Consider the following 17,121-nt stretch of genomic DNA (forward strand, 5'->3'; position numbering starts at 1 on the left):
GATAAAATTAATCTTAAAGAATTGGACACATGATATAATATTATTAGAAACGGAAAATAGAATCAAATTAACATTTGTCTCAAAAATTAATAATTAGAAGCATATTTATTTAAAAAAGTTTATCATTAAGAATAAAAAAAATTATTAATAAATTTATTATTTATCTCAAAATATTAGTCTAAAAAATTATTTGTAGTAGTGTTACTGCATGTTGTTGATAAAATTGAAAAGATTATTTGTGAAAATTGAGAAGATTATTTTTAGTGTTACAAAATCTGAAAAAATTAAAAGGCTAATTCAATTCAATGTTTTATCATTGTTTTTGTCTGAGCTTGTTCGCCTTTTTGCGGCCTTTTTGACATTTGATTTGCTTCCTTTATCATCCGTTTGGTTTTTTCTCGTCGGACTGAATATTGCAGTTTTCTTTTGTTTTACAATTTGTGGGATATTGTTGTGAGGATGTCGTTCTCGACCTGTGAGGAGTGCTCTGATTGGCTTCTGAAATGGATTTTCTTGCATACGTGATGTCAGTATTTTAGGACCGCACCGCTATATCCGGTGACCAACGCTCCCATCGAGTTTTACCGCGTCGTCCTCCTAGATGGTCTGTCGGTGCTGCATAGGTTTGTTTACCGTGGATCTCACTGTTTTCTTTTGTGTTGTATTCTATGTCATCCAAGGTTATTTGGATTTGTTTTTTTCGCTTTTATTTCTTTGCTTTGCTCGTCTGTGTGTTGTGTTGTGTTATTTTGAGTCCCTATTTGTGGTTGATGCTCTTTTCTTTTCAATTTCGACCATATTTTAGTATTTGTGTCGGTATGATGGAATTGGCGGTATCGATATTTTATCAATTCTATTAATCTTGCTGCTGTCAGTTCAAGTCGGTTTTAGCTTTCAATTTAGTTTTGCTTTTTCTGTTCAATTTGTTTTGATTTGATTTTTTTTGGTATGAATTTAGTTTGCTTCAATTTGTGTGGGTTTGTTGAGCTTATAGTATTATTACCTATATACTCCTCTAGTTTTATAGGTGTTGTAAATCCAATATGGTGTATGTTCAAAAAGAAGACCATATTGATATAGCCATTGAATAATGCATGAAAATATGTCTCTAAAACAATCTCACATACTGAATACAATTTATCCACCGATCACACAATAAAATTTTAATTTTAATTTTAATTTTAATGGCCAAACACTCAAAACATATTCACACAACATCTTCTCATCTTAGACGCCAGTATTTGCCAAAATATTATTACATTAATACTATAAAATTAATATTATATAAAAGATCAATTTTAAATTTAATTTTTATAATTTTAAATATTTATATTAATCAATTAATTAATTTATCTTCTCTTTCATAAATTATAAATTAAGTGCTTTCGTATAGTACGTATACGTCCAATTAATATTATTTCATAATTCTAAATATTTTTTATGCAATTCTTTTTATTATTGATTCTTAAATGCTTCTTCAAACAATTTCAAGCTAATATGATAAAATATTTATATTATAATTTTATAATAAATAAAATTTTATTATATTTTATATTTTAATTTTGTAACACTAAAATTAAATATTATTTGCAACATGCTTAATAATGACACTTGAAATATTTTTTTTTAGTATCCCTATATTTTTTCTAATAATTATCTATACAATATAAATAAAATGTTATGAAAATATATAATAATTATTTATTAGTAAACTTATAATTGAGACTATTTAATCATTAATATATTAAAAATAATAAAATATATTGTGAAAAATAATTAAAATATTTATTATTATAAAAAATTATATTATAAATAATATTATTAAATTAATATAATATAAATATATTATTATAATATAATAATAATCAAAGAAAATTTAAAACAATAAAAACAAATTTTTGTTTTTTAAAATAAATTCAAAGCCTGCCGCAGCAGGCTTTTTTACTTTGATAGCCTACCGCCCAACGGGTTTAAACAACGTATTGGGCAAATGAACTTGAAAAATACCATGGCTGTTTACAGATTCAACTGGCTAGTAATCAGATGCTTAAAAAGAAAAGGAAGAGAATAAGTGGATACTCCACCCAATTCTGCATACAAGAAAGTGAACAAAAAAACCAAGCTGATACAAAATCCAGATCAGCATCTGGGTTTCAAAGAGAATATTCTCATTTGTATCATAATACTTTAGTTCTAAAAATCTCCATGTGAAAGAAATTCCTCAATCCTCATGTCCTAATGCACTGAATAAAGGCAAGAAATAGAATACAACATCTAGAAAAAAGGGTTGGTTACTTCTTGGCGTAAGTGATAGCCATCGGATTCTGAGGAGTAATTTTGAAACCCTGAAGGGCCTGCATGGCCATGGAGGACTGCACATCATCTTCATATTCTACAAATGCAATACCTGGCTTTGCTTCAATCATTCGGACTTCCCTGAATCCTGGATATTGCGAGAAAAGCACTTGCAACATCATGCTAGTAGTTTCATACGGCAAATTCTGTATAAACAATATATTGTTTGGTGGAGCTGTTTCCTGTTCACCCCGGTTTCCTTGTCGGAAAGAAGCCTGTAGGACATACAAGAGGCAATAGATTGGTCAGGTATCTGAATTCATGTCCATGATCTTCTTTTTCAAAGCTGACGCAGTTTAATCATAGTAGATACAAAATTCTAATGGTGTCTATGATATTGATCACAATGATCAACAATAAGATACAAAGATCAGTTGTTAATGTGAAGAGATTCAAACAATCATCATTCCAAGTTCTTTCCACTCAAATACTGAAAAGGATTGGAGAGCAAAACCGACACCTACGCAAGTCATCCTAGTCACTTTTAAGAAAATGCTGGCAGCAATTAGCAAGTGGAAGAGAAAGAAAGGAAGGAAGAGAGAGAGAGAGAAAGGGGGGGGGGGGGGGTTTGGAGTGTGAAGCAAAACTATATTGTAACTCCAACTTACTGGGCCTCTGCTACTCTCAGTAGTTGTACCATTAGCTGTAGCAGATTGTTGAGCTTCTTCAGCGAGTCTCTTTCGTTCAGCTGAAGAGGAAAAATTTATGTCAAATAAAAGAAACAAAATACTAGAGCAGTTAAATCATAAAAATGGAAAAGAGAAAAAGAGAATTAACAAAATATTGCTGGGATCAGTAATTGTTTCTATTCTTGTAATGGCCTATCTTTCTAAAATAATATACTGAAGGAATTACATTTACTAATGAACTATTTATTATTTTATGATGCAAATAGAAATAGGACACTTGCTAACTCAATAAACTGTGAGAAGCATGTAGCATTTTACAAGAAAAATATGTTCAAATAACCATAAATTCATAATGCAGCCTGACTGGAAAATTCTAGTCACTAATATGCACAACAGTACAGTATTACTCATCATTTCCCTAATCAAGTACATTTTCTCACTCATTCTAATATGAATCCTTTTGAATATCTTCCTACAACGAAATAAACACAAACAATTCACAGCCAAAAGTTCATAACTTTATGTTCCAAACTCGAGTTAAGGAACTGACAGCTATTTAACATAATACTAATGTACAAAATTGAAAATGTTAATGAAGTACAGAACTGATAATTGACTTCTAATACCTTTTTCTTCTTGCTTCTTCTTCTTTTTTGCATTAGGATCCCAGTTTCCTTCTGCCTCTACGAGGCAATCAGACTTTGTTTTTGCATACTGGATCCGCTGCATGAAGTCAATTGCATATAGTTAAACTAAGCATCTTATGATAAACAAGAGTACAGAAATAAAAAGAGCAATAAGATCTTAATTGAAACCATCACCCCAAAATTTTGTAAAGCTTATACTTTCACATGTATACTTTACTTATTTACAAATATATCCTATAACCCCATTCTCCCTCCCCCTCATTCCAAGCACCCCAAAAAGAAATGGAATAAAAAATCCTTTTATATGCCTCTCAATCGTTTCAAAATTTTCTTTGTATACGTCTACACGTTCACCCAATGACAACTATAGTAACTAGATTTTAATCTCAAACTTGTTAAAGTCAGCTATGTAGATTAGGGTTAGATGTGACAGTTTTAGACACAACTTAGAAACACAACACAAACAATAAAAGGTTAGAATTGGGCTTATTCATGTTCTTGTAAAATCATGTCAACCCATTTATGACACGCCAATAGGGTTGACCCACTAATCTGATTTGATACATTTATGACACGCATAATGTGTCAACTTGTGACCCGCCAACCCATAATTATATTATTAAATAAGATAAATTATCCAATATAGATAAGTATAATTTTATAGTTGGTTTCTATTTTGTTTATTAAAATTTATTTAATTTATGTATTTACATAATAAATTAAATATTATATTCTCTAGTAAATTTTTTTTGTTAAAATATTAATTTGTTAAATATTGTAATTTCACTTTCTTTAATGTTAAATAAATAATTTCATATTTTTATATATTATTAAATTTATGGAAGTTAAAATAAATATATTAAATTTCATAATAATATACCATTTTATAAATCTTAAAAATATTAAATTTGTATAAAAATGTGTCAAATAAGTAATATTGATTCGCGTCAAAACGTGTTAAATGTATCGAATTGTGTTTCATCTTAATAGATTTATCATGTTAAAGCGTGTTAATAGATTTATTCATATCAAATTGTGTTATAGATGAACCGTGTCGTACCATCTTAACCCAATACGATTAAATTAATTGTGTCATGTAATATAATCCGTATAATAAAATTGTCATGTTAGTGTTCTGATTTTTTACATGATTCATTAATCGCATTGTGTTTGTATCGACCCTTAATCATATTAGGGTCAAATTCACGTCAACATGAACACAACCTGCCAACCTAAATTACCACCCCTACTAGAGATTCTTCTTGCTATTTAGCTCATAAACCAACCTTGCATTCATATCCATAAATTGAAAATTTCTTTACACTAATTCCCTCCACTACATCTTAGGCTTTCTACTTTCCCTTCTCACTCACTTCACCACTAGTTTACAACCCTTTATGTCTGAGGCATTCAATACTTTATTGGGCATGACAAAACCACATTAATCAACCCTCTTATTTTGTCCCCATTGTGTGATATGTGCACTCTCTAACACGAGCAATCATTCTTAATCTTATCCGTTTATATATTACCTCATTTATAAATAAATTTTATATTCACTCTCTAAATTTTGAAAAGGAACGTATAATTACCTTAGTTAAGATACTTGATATAATTAGTTTGATTAGTTGCTAAAATTAAGATACCAATCAGCTTAATTAGTAGTTGTAAATATTATCTTGTATATCTTCCTATTTTGTAAATCCTATAAATTAACAATCAGCTTAAGGGAATCAAGCCTCTCTTTTTTTTTTTTTGGAACAAAGCTTCTCTTTTACACAAGTCTCTCTTCTGCTTCTTAATCTTTATGATATCAAAGCCAAAAAATAAGATGTAATTGTGTTTGGTGCCACTAATAGCCTGAGAAAGAAAAGGGATCAATACTAGGTGTGCAATTGGTCGTTTGGTTTTCAAATGAAATTGAACCAAAAACACCAAAACTGAAGTTCACCAAACCAAACTAAAGTAATGAGTAAACCGAATCGAGCCAAACCAAAATTCAATTTTTCATTTGATTCAATTCATTATATCGAATTTTCAACCAAATTTCCCAATCAATATTCTCAATATTGAATGCAATGGCCAAGGGGCAAACAATATCATTTCGGGTTCAAACTTATCAAAATTTGAACAACACTCAATGAATAACTAGTTAAAACCCACAAAAATGAAACAACCCATCAAGAAATTCAATAATATTCATCATAAGAATCTCTCATCACCAATAACAAAAATTCAAGAACAAGATACGAAGATTTGAGAACAAAATTCAACAAAAATCAAGAAAACTAATCATATTAACAAAACCCCTCTAGCGCATCAAAAAGATCTGAAGATCAAGAACCTCTCATTGTTAAAGGGAACTGAAAAACCCATTCATCAAAAGGACAAGCTAGTCCACTGCAAATTCTTCTTGAGCCTACAATGAAGGCTGAAGGAAGACTTCTATCATGATTGACAGAGAAACAAGAAATCCAGATACTAACAGCAACAATCAACAGTATCAAATGGGACTGATGAATTGATGATTCTAGAGGGGCAGAACACAAGGCAACTACTCTTGAATCTACAATATTCAACAATATTGATGAACTGCAGGGGACTGGCTATCCAGACTGTTGTAAACAGATTTCTTCTGAGTTGGGAGAAGGATTTCGACGTGACCTGCCAAGGGAGGAAGGAGAAAGGAACTTCAGGTTCGAGACCCAGCTGTGAAAGAGGGTGCAACAATGAGCATTGGACGATAACTTAGGAACTTGGGAGAAAAATGCAAGAATTGTCAAATGGGACGATAACAGAAAGCTCTCAACCTCTCATCAAATAAGACCTAAGATAAAAATCATCAAAATGCAGCATATAGCAAACATCAGTTCAGTTCCATTTAGCTGAATTTTTTTCCTAAAACCAAATAGAACAAATTAGACTGAACATTTTAAAAATCAAACCAAACCCCAAACTGATTTATTTTGAAAACGAACCGAATTACTGGATCAGATCAATTTGATTAGTTTTTTCAGTTCCAAATGAATAATGATCGGCCCTAATCAGTACCCATTCTTCAAGTTACAGACCCGTGACTGGGGTCTGACGTACACTATCCACCAAAAAGGCTCCACCAATCCCTTGATACTAATTTGTTAAGGTCTTAGGTCACAGATCACGCCCCGGAACAATAGACAAGAAAGGAGCTCATTAGATGGAACTCTTAACACTTCAAACTCATTAATTAGTCTTTTAAATCTCAAATGTGTTTGTAATTAATCTACTTATTTTATTACTCTTGAACCCCATATGACATATATAAAAAGGGTCATATAATAGCATAAGAAATCCTAACAAATTAAATGTCCTATAGTACTAGACAGTAACCAAAAAATTTATCCTAATTTAAAATAATAATAAAAAGAAATTCATCCTAATCTAAACAATAATAAAGATTAATAATAATGAAGATTAATTGATTTTGAAGAGACTTCTTCAATGTTTGGACTTTGTTGAAGAATGGATTTGGTCTATCCAGCATCCATAACAATAGGTTTTAAAAATACATAGATTAAGGTAGAGATTTCACTAAACAATGGGAACTAAATTACAATTTACTCCAAAAAATAACAAGATTATGTTAGCTTTACAACCAAAAAGTAAGTTATTTAAGGTGAAAAAGACACTTACGTTAATTAAATTAAGGTCAATTGGACAATAAAGGCCTAACACTTAAATGTTTTGTATTTTAATCAAAATGTTCTAATGTTGAACAATAAATACCCAAACCTTTTTCATTTAGGTGCAACTGTAGCCAAATTCTGAAATCAACATGTGAAGTTTAACGTTTATATGTATGGTATGTCATTATAATAAATAGATATTGCACATGGCATGTTATGTGTACAAAAAATGAATTTAAATGCTGAATTTTTTACGTTGATTTTAAAATTTGGCTAATAGTACACCCAAATGAAAAGGTTGAACCTTATTCCAACATTATAATGTTTGAATTAAAATGCAAAACAAATACACGTTGGGGTTTTGTTATCCGATTAGCCTTAAATTAAAGATCAAATACTAATCAAACCAAATTTAGGCCCATTTTTCATGTTATTCTTGATGTTAATTTACACATTTTCTATCTAATTCTGTGGTTTTGATCTTCTTTTGCAGAAAATGGTGTAAAATGGTGATTTGGTGAAAAAGAGGCCTAAAAACCACCCAAAGAGAATGGGAGAGATCAAGCCTGGTTTGCCCAAATCAGTGTACCCAAACCAAGCTGCAGCTGAATTGGGAGAAGAATGGAGAATAGCGCAAACTTGTTGTTTGACCAGTTGTTTGCCCAAACAAACTAGACAAACAAATCCCGCAGAACAAAGGCAGAATGACAGACAGCACAAAACAGACTGTTTGACCGGCTGTTTGCCCAAACAGTCGGGCAAACAGACTTTGCAACAGAAGACAGCAGAAAAGCTGGGAAACTTAAAATTCAAACTTTCAAGAAGTCTATTCTATCCCAAACATTTGAAGACAACTCAGCAACTCACAAGGACAGCTCAACACAGTATCCTGCCCGTCAAGGAAGCTAAATCTCAAGGGGACTCAAGAGATCCAACTCCAAAATGGAAAAAAACTCCATCAAATCAAGGAAACTAGGGCTGCACATTCAGATATAAATAGAGAGCCAAACCAGCAACAAAAGAAGAATCGAATTTTCGAGGAGATCATCACACCAGCAGTCGCCCAGCCGGCCCGATTGGCCATTCTTGCTTTCTTTCTTTGATTTTTATGTTAGTTTCAGTCATGAGTGGCTGAAACCCCTTTTTCTAGTTGAAGATTAGGTGAAACTTCAGTTTGTTAATGGATTGGGAGATCTGAACCTATGATGTTCATCTTTTATTTATCAATATTTATACAATTTCATGCTTAATTCTATTGTTACTTTGTTGTTTAGATCAATAGGGCCCATTGATTCTTGATTGCAAAGTGAAAATTTGTTACTTTGGGTAGTTTAAATCAGTAATTACTTGAATTATTCAAACACAAGTAACTCTTGGTGTAAAAACCAAGGAGATTGCATAATCCAGCAATATCACCATATGTTTGGGTAGCGTCTTCCACCCCTATAACTAATTTATTGAGTCAAATAAAATAACACAAGTGTCAATGATCAATCCCAACAACTGAAGTGGATCCAACTCTTCAACTAGACCTTTCTCATTATTAACTTTTCTTTACTTTATTATTTGTTCTACTTTATTGCCTTTAAATCTAGTTTAGTCATCAAACTTCAAAACCCCCCATTTTACTCTTGTTGTCTATTTCTTTATTTGGTTATTGATAGAAAAATAGGCAAGTATCAATTCCTTATGGATTCGATCTTTTTACCACTATCTACAGTTGTAAAATTGTAGATAACAAAAAAGATTATTTTTGACCGGTTTCGAGAACCGCACAATCAAATACTTTTATGTTACAAGTTGAAATTGATGTACCTTAATATCACATCCTAAGTTTAGAAACCATCTATAACATTTACCCATTTTTTAAAACACACACATATATATAAATAATAAGTAGTACAATAGCCTTTTGTCATACAATTTTGATTATGTAAAGAAGGCTACTAATAATAATACGGTTTATGGTCAACTCCTAGTAATATTCAAAGAGGCTCAAACACAAAGGCAATAATATAGTTTAAAAAATAAGTTTTAACTAATAATTAGAAAATAAGAAAATATATTTAAATTAGCAAAACATAATATATGTACATACAACATATCCAAGTGCATGCATGGATCACACGAAAAGTAGTTAAGTGAGCTTCCTGAGATGTACCATAGGTTTGTCATAAAATGGAAATCCCTGCATTTGCCGTACTGCATTACTGGCAGCCATCACTTCACTGAAACAAACCCAAGCTTGCCCTCGAAGCTTGGGTGTCTTCAAGGCAACAACATCCAAAATCCTTCCGTATTGGGAGAATAGACAATAAAGTGATCTCTTTAATTCTGTTAAAGAAGAAGACGAACTATTTTCAGTGTTCTTACTAATTGGTACAAGATGCAGCCACAAACAGACCACCCATCCAATTCAGGATCTACAAAACCCACATAGTTTCAACATTTTCTAATGCTAGTAAACAGTGACTCAATAACCTCTTTCATTAATATTGGAAAAGCAGAACCATGGCTCAGCAACAAACCAAGGCTCAGCAACAAAACCAAATTATTAATTCTCCCCCTTAAGCAATTTAAAACTTTTTTAACTATTTCCCAAAAAACAACAGCAAAAACCACCATAAGCCTGGAAAACTTGAAACATTTAAGAAACTTAACAACATCCAAAGCTCAAATCTCTGATTAATTTGCATAACCAGTAACTAATAAAAAATTACAACCATTTTCAGCAAATTTAAGACGAGTTACATATTACATCAAACAAAGAAAAAAGTAAAATCCACTGTAAAAGTTAACTTTCAATTACTTTGATTAGTTTTCTGGGCAACCAAACACAGTTAGAACGCAAACAGGAAAAGGGCTAGCGTTACCTTCTTTCTTGACCTTCTCATTGAGGTTCTTAATGTATATGGTTTGGTTCGGAGGTATATCCCCAGTTATCATCGTCTCTATGAGATGACCCTGCGCTTGGGCTGTGTCTATTTTCGACCGATAGGGAAGGAGGAAGGAGGAAGAGAGTTTGAAATCGCGTGATTGAACCCTAGCTATATATTGTGGGCCTGCAAAAGAAACCTAGTTTCTTGAGCCTAAGTCCGCAACTTCAGCTCAGCCCGTGTAGTTGCTCGATATGGTGAATTATTATGGATAAATTATTTTAGTTTAGAGATGGAACAGATCGAGTATTTTTAGATATTCATCCAATCGAATCCTAATAAAATGAATTTGGATACTTATAATCGGATTTAAGATGAATTTAAATTTTAAAAATAATACCCATTGCGAATTTGAATCGGATTCGAGTTTTATGTACACGGTATTGACTGTCCGAATCCGTTTATATAAATAATTAATTTAATATAAAAAATATATTTTATAATAATAGTTATAAATTTTTTATATATTTTTATTTAAAAATTTAAATTTAAATATTTTTTAGAAATATTAGATTTTTTAAATGAAAATTATTAATGAAAAATATTTTTATATAAATTATTAATTAAAATATATAAGATTAAACGGGTTCGGGTTTTATTCGAATAATAATAATCGGGTTTGGGATGGATTCAGATAGTTTAAATTAATTTTTAATCGGATTCGAAACGGATTCAAATATTACTAATATAAATCGAGTTCGGATTTGGAGAGTTTAATTTTCACAGGTACCCTACATGTTTACATCCATATTTTAGTTGCTATAGTTTAGTGAATCATATAATCCTTTTAATTTTAAAAACAATAATAATTTTTTTCCCAAATCTAGCATTGTAATACCCGGCTAGACCCCGATATCGGAATTCCTACGTTCCGGAAACGTTCCGGCGGATTTTCCGTTGGAAGTCGGGATTCGAGGATGTCGGAGCTTGCCCTAAGGGTATAAGAAAGGTTTTTAAGATGTTTTTTTAAGTGTTTTTATCATGTTTGCATGTTTTGAGTAAAGAAAATTGAGTTTTGAAATGAAAAGGCCAAGGGGACAAAAGCCAGGTTCGGCCGCCGAAGGTGAAGTTCGGCCGCCGAAAGTTGCATGGTTTTGCATGCACGTTAGGCCGCCGAAGGAAGAGTCGGTTGGCCACCACAAAAGCCCCTTTGCCCGAGACTTGAGTGTTAAACACTCTGTTTTTTGGGTCAAAGGTAGGTTCAAGCTCTCCTTGGTGTGATTTCTCATGTTTTCCTCAAATCTTGCATGTTTTAACATGTTTTTAGCTTTGTTTTAGAGATTTGAGCAAAAGGAAGCAAAGTTGAGCAACTTGGAGACTTTGAGTAGTTTTCCACCACATCTCCAAGTTTGGACCAGCAATCCTCTCGTTCTTCAAGAGGTAAGCATGGATCCTCACCTCCCCTTATGTTTACAGTAAGTTTTAAGCGTTTTTAAAGAGTTTTATGGGTTAGTTGTTGGTGGAGCTTTGAGTTGAGCATATGTTGAGCATATGCTATTTGATGTTGTTTTTGGGGTTTGAGCTAGTTTTAGGCCCCTATATGCATGAGATATGTTATGTGCTAGTTGAGAAGTGTTGGTATGCATGTTATGGGTGTTTTATAGGTTTTTGGAGGCTGGAACCCTGAGTTGGGTCGGGATTCTGCCTTTCTGGAGAATCCAGGTTCGGCCGCCGAAGCAAGGTTCGGCCGCCGAACCCCTTGTGGAGGCAGTTTCGGCTGCCAAACCTTGCCCCCGAAAGCTAGGCTTTTGGGTGAGAAAGAGACTTTCGGCCGCCGAAAGAGGGAGTTCGGCCGCCGAAAGTGCATGAGTTTCGTCTCTGGACGAGACTTTCGGCCGCCGAAGGTGCCGCCGAACATGCATGAGTTTCGTCTCTGGAGGGAGGTTTCGGCCGCCGAACCAGCCGCCGAAAGTGCCCAGTCCAGCCTTCTTTTGCCCATTTTTCCATGCATGCCTATGATGTTTTAGAGGGGTTTTGGGGAGATATTAAGAGTTATGTTTACGTAAGTTTGGTCCTCATTTGAGTCCACCTGTGTAGGTGCGGACCCGAGAGACCAAGGAGGCCCACAGAGTTAGAGTTACAGAGACTGCCCAGCAGTTGACAGAGGTGAGTGGAACAGAACTTTATTTTCAAAGTTAAGAATTGTTTTAGCATGATTCATGCATCATTAATGCCATGTTTATGTAGGATGCTTTGCATTAGTATTCATCAAATTGATGCATTGCATTATTACTTGTATATGTGGATTGGACCGAGGCGATCTCAATAGCCCATAAGTCTGTCATTATCGTATGTCCTGTGTGAGCTCCTTTGGGGCCGGGCATTTACCTTGGATGAGTCCTGTGAGAGCCCTTATAGGGTCGGGCACCATGAGTAGTTAGTGAAAGACCTGTGTGAGCTCCTTTGGGAGCCGGGCACTGACAGAGGGAGTTTTGGGATCATGTCCAATCCGAGATGTGAAATGTTTGTGCAGTGATGCATCATATGATAGCATGTTTTAACTGTGATTTTTTATAGATTCCGCTCACTGGGCTTTAGCAGCTCATCCCTCTCCCTAACCCCATTTTTCAGGGCCTCAGAGAAGAGAAAGAGAAAGAGAAAGCAAGGGTAAAGGCATATGTAATAGTATAGAATAGTGGACATGATAATGATGTACAGTACAGAGTTTATGTAATGTATAGAAATGATGTAAAAGCAAGTTATATAGAGTATTAGAGTATTGTGCTTGGCCCTAGTGTATGTTTATCCCTTTGAACATGATCCTTTTATGATTGAGATAATGTATGATGAGCTAGGCTTGGTGCATGGTAGTATTTCTATCTCTGTAGTTACTGTATGGTACCATAGCAGGTATCACTCTTCGAGTGCATACAGACAGAGCATGCATAGTCCAGGCTTAGTTGATGAGAAAAGTTTCAAGAAAAGAAAAGATAGTCAAGCAAAGAAAGAAAAAAGAAAACAATAATAGAGACGAGTACGTAACAGTTTTAAGTTTAAGTGTGATCATGTATGGGATTTATCAGGTACACAGAGTTAACAGTAGGCTTACTACGGGTCCCGGCGGCCTTAAGCCGATCTGGATCCTAGTGCCGGTGATGGTCCGGTAAGCGGGCTGTTACAGATTGGTATCAGAGCATAGGGCCTCTAGAGTACGGTGTGCTGAGCTAAGATGCTCAGGGCTTAGAGATATCTCACATCGGAAAGAGGTTGTTTTAGAGGGCAAGCACAATAGGAAGATCATGTCCACTAGGATAGGATGTTGAGTCCTGTCTTGATGTGTAATGCCATGATTTTATGCATGTGCATTTCATGATATGCTATGATATGCTATGCTATGCTATGATATGCTATGCTATGAGTTGAGGGTCATGTTGTTACATGGATCCTATGATGCTAAAGTTCATGTTATGTTTTCAGAAGCTAAGATGAGAGGAACCCGTCGATCAGCTAGATTGACTGGAGCTCCGCCCGAGAATGAGGGTATGGAAGGGCGTCCCCCTGCTTTGCCAAGAGCTATGTCCCAAAGGGCAGGCAGAGAAAGATCATCAAGGGACCCTAGAAGGTCTTTTGATGAAGGCAGGAGGGAGACAGAACAGAGAAGAAGATCTAGTGATACAAGGGAAGAGATGGATGTGGATCCAAGAAGGGATGGAGGGTTAGGTGTTGGCACTACAGAGGAGGATGTGGGATCATCACAGGGAGGCGGTCAGGCCTCGGGGTATGGTTATCCACCCCACTATCAGCCCTACCCACAGGGCCCAGGATATTCGATGGGAGGTACATCGGATCATCCGAGTTTTCACCCATATCCCACATATATGCCTTATCCACCGTATTACCCCCCATATCCACCATATCCCATGTATCCACCCTCGCCTTTTTACCCCAGTCCAGCCTACTCTACACCAGAAAGTTCTGCACCTCCACCACCACCACCAGTGGTACAACCAGAAGCCCCAGTTATCCAAACACCTCAACCTGGCCCATCTGCGAGGAGCAAGGTAAAGATGACTGATTACCTAAAGTTAGATGCTCCTAAGTATCAATCCGGCGATGATCCGTTTGAGTACATTAAAGCAGTCAAGATGATAGCAGATGAGCTAGGGGCAGATGATACCAGAGCCATTCAGATGGCAGGGTTCACTTTAAAATGTAAGAAGGCGAAGGAATGGTTTGGCGTCTATGTGGACCCTAGGTTGGATAACATGTCTTGGGAGGAGTTCGCTAATGAGTTTGCCGGATGGGCATTCCCAGATAGTTCAAAAGAGCTAAAGATGATAGAGTTTGAGCAGCTCAAGCAGACAGAGGATATGAGTATTGATGAGTTTACTGACAGGTTTCTGGAGTTGCTGCGGTATGCAGGACAGGCCTATGATACTGAACAGAAAAAGGCTAGGAGGTATGCGATGAAACTGCATTCCAGGTATTCCTCCTTGATCCATGCAGCCGAGAGGGAGAGTTTCCACACCGTGGTGGATTTAGCACGGAGGATGGAGGCTAGTGCCATTATACAGGGTACAGTGAAACAGCAGCCGGCACAGTCCTCAGGTTCTAAGACCCCAGGTAGGGGTAAGTCAGATCCCTCTTCACAGGGTGCAGCAACTTCCAGTGGGAAGAAGTGGAGTGGTTCCACTCAGAAGTCGAGGAAGAATAAGTTCTGGAACAAGATTAAAGCAGGTCTGGGATTAGGCAGTGGCATGAGTTCAGGTTCAGAGGTTCCAGTGTGTAGTAGGTGCGGTAAAGCGCACAGAGGAGTTTGTCGCTTTGGGATTACAGGATGTTACAGGTGCGGCCAGGAGGGACACATGGCTCGTGAGTGCCCTCAGGCAGCTTTCACGGCACCATCCCAGCAGACAGCTCCAGCTAGCATGCCACAGCCACCCGTTTCATTTATGACGCAGGGCAGAGGCAGAGGGAGAGGGTCAGCCTCTTCATCTGCAGGTCCCAGAGGTGGAGGTCCGTCAGCTCCGGCACGGATTTTCACGATGACACAGCAGGAGGCAAACACTTCTAACACCGTGGTGTCAGGTAACCTTCTCATTGGGTGTTCTGAGGTGTATGCTTTGTTAGACCCTGGTGCTTCACATTCCTTTGTTGCTCCCAGAGCCATAGAGAGAGTGGGTTTGATGACGTCTGGGTTAGAGTGTCCCCTATGGGTCAGTGGCCCTAAGTGTGATCCATCGTTGGCAGAGACAGTCTGTCGACATAGTCCAGTGTTTATAGATGGTAGATGCCTTCCAGCTGACCTTGTGGTTCTAGAGTTGACAGATTTTGACGTCATTCTAGGGATGGATTGGCTATCTGCATATAGAGCTACCTTGGACTGTAGAGACAAGGTAGTTAAGTTCAGAGATGAGGATGGATCTGAGTTTGTCTTCAGAGGAGACAGGAGGGGCACGCCTAGAGGTCTGATATCAGCCCTACAGGCTCGTAGGTTGCTCCGGAGGGGATGTCAGGGGTATCTAGCTCATGTGAGAGAGCTAGACAGTCAGGTTAGGGACCCCAGTTCAGTGCCCGTAGTCAGAGAGTTCCCAGATGTGTTTCCAGATGAGCTTCCAGGACTACCACCTGATAGGGAAATAGAGTTCGAGATTGAGTTAGTGCCTGGTACCAGACCGATCTCTATTCCTCCCTACAGGATGGCACCAGCAGAGCTTAAGGAGTTGAAAGAGCAGCTACAGGAGTTGGTAGACAAGGGTTTCATCCGTCCGAGTACCTCACCCTGGGGTGCTCCAGTGTTGTTTGTCAAGAAGAAGGATGGATCCCTTAGACTTTGTATCGACTACAGGCAGTTGAACAAAGTCACTACCAAGAATAAGTATCCTCTACCCAGGATCGATGATCTATTCGACCAGCTAGCAGGAGCAGGTTGTTTTTCTAAGATAGATCTGAGATCGGGCTATCATCAGCTGAGAATCAGGGAAGAGGATGTACCTAAGACAGCTTTCAGAACCAGATATGGGCATTATGAGTTCTTAGTGATGCCGTTCGGGTTGACTAACGCCCCTGCAGCATTTATGGATCTCATGAACCGAGTTTTCAGAGAGTACCTGGATCACTTTGTTATTGTCTTCATAGATGATATCTTGGTGTATTCCAGGAATGCAGAGGAGCATGCCCATCATCTGAGGATAGTCCTACAGACCTTGAGAGAGCATGGTTTATATGCCAAGTTCTCCAAGTGTGAGTTCTGGCTAAGGAGCATTTCATTCTTGGGGCATGTAGTGTCAGATCAAGGTATAGCAGTGGACCCCAAGAAGATAGAAGCTGTAGCCAATTGGCCTAGACCCACCACAGTGACAGAGGTCAAGAGTTTCTTGGGTTTGGCAGGCTACTACAGGAGGTTCGTTCAGGACTTCTCCAAGATAGCGGCTCCTATGACCAGATTAACCAGAAAGAACCAGAGATTCACATGGTCTGACCAATGTGAAGAGAGTTTCGAAGAGTTAAAGAACAGATTAACTTCAGCACCGGTTTTAACTCTGCCTACGAGTGATGAGGACTTCACAGTATTCTGTGATGCGTCCCGAGTGGGATTAGGTTGTGTGTTAATGCAGAATAACAGAGTAATAGCTTATGCTTCTAGACAGCTGAAGAAGCACGAGCTGAACTATCCAACACACGATCTTGAGATGGCAGCTGTTATCTTTGCACTCAAGATGTGGAGGCATTACCTCTATGGGGTGAAATGTGAGATCTTTACCGATCATAAGAGCCTACAGCACATCCTGAGTCAGAGAGAGTTAAACTTGAGGCAGAGACGGTGGGTGGAATTGCTTAGTGATTATGATTGCAGGATCCAGTATCATCCGGGAAAGGCAAATGTTGTAGCCGATGCCTTAAGCCGGAAATCACTAGGCAGTTTATCTCACATTACAGCAGAGAGGAG

The 17,121-nt window shown here is 36.7% G+C and overlaps 1 protein-coding gene across 1 annotated transcript; it reads right to left on the reverse strand.

The window, feature by feature from the left end:
* Nucleotides 1–2,064: 2,064 nt before the first annotated feature.
* LOC110625476 (U2 small nuclear ribonucleoprotein B'' 2) lies at nucleotides 2,065–10,329 on the reverse strand. The gene is made up of 5 exons (XM_021771078.2): nucleotides 10,170–10,329; nucleotides 9,458–9,630; nucleotides 3,611–3,707; nucleotides 2,964–3,043; nucleotides 2,065–2,570 (listed from the first exon to the last, which is right to left on the reverse strand). The coding sequence occupies exons 1-5, from the start codon at nucleotides 10,240–10,242 to the stop codon at nucleotides 2,292–2,294; spliced, it is 702 nt and encodes a 233-aa protein (XP_021626770.1). The 5' UTR covers nucleotides 10,243–10,329; the 3' UTR covers nucleotides 2,065–2,291.
* Nucleotides 10,330–17,121: the final 6,792 nt, after the last annotated feature.

The sequence above is a fragment of the Manihot esculenta genome, chromosome 2, assembly GCF_001659605.2.
Source record: "Manihot esculenta cultivar AM560-2 chromosome 2, M.esculenta_v8, whole genome shotgun sequence".
Taxonomy (NCBI): Eukaryota; Viridiplantae; Streptophyta; class Magnoliopsida; order Malpighiales; family Euphorbiaceae; genus Manihot; species Manihot esculenta.

Bases quoted from the DNA above. Each gene is read 5' to 3' on its own strand.
- LOC110625476 (XM_021771078.2), bottom strand. From the start codon at position 10,242: ATGATAACTGGGGATATACCTCCGAACCAAACCATATACATTAAGAAC. The intron at 9,631-10,169 runs GTAACGCTAGCC...CTTCTTTAACAG, and splicing joins TGAGAAGGTCAAGAAAGAAG to AATTAAAGAGATCACTTTAT. The intron at 2,571-2,963 runs GTAAGTTGGAGT...TATGTCCTACAG, and splicing joins CTGAGAGTAGCAGAGGCCCA to GCTTCTTTCCGACAAGGAAA.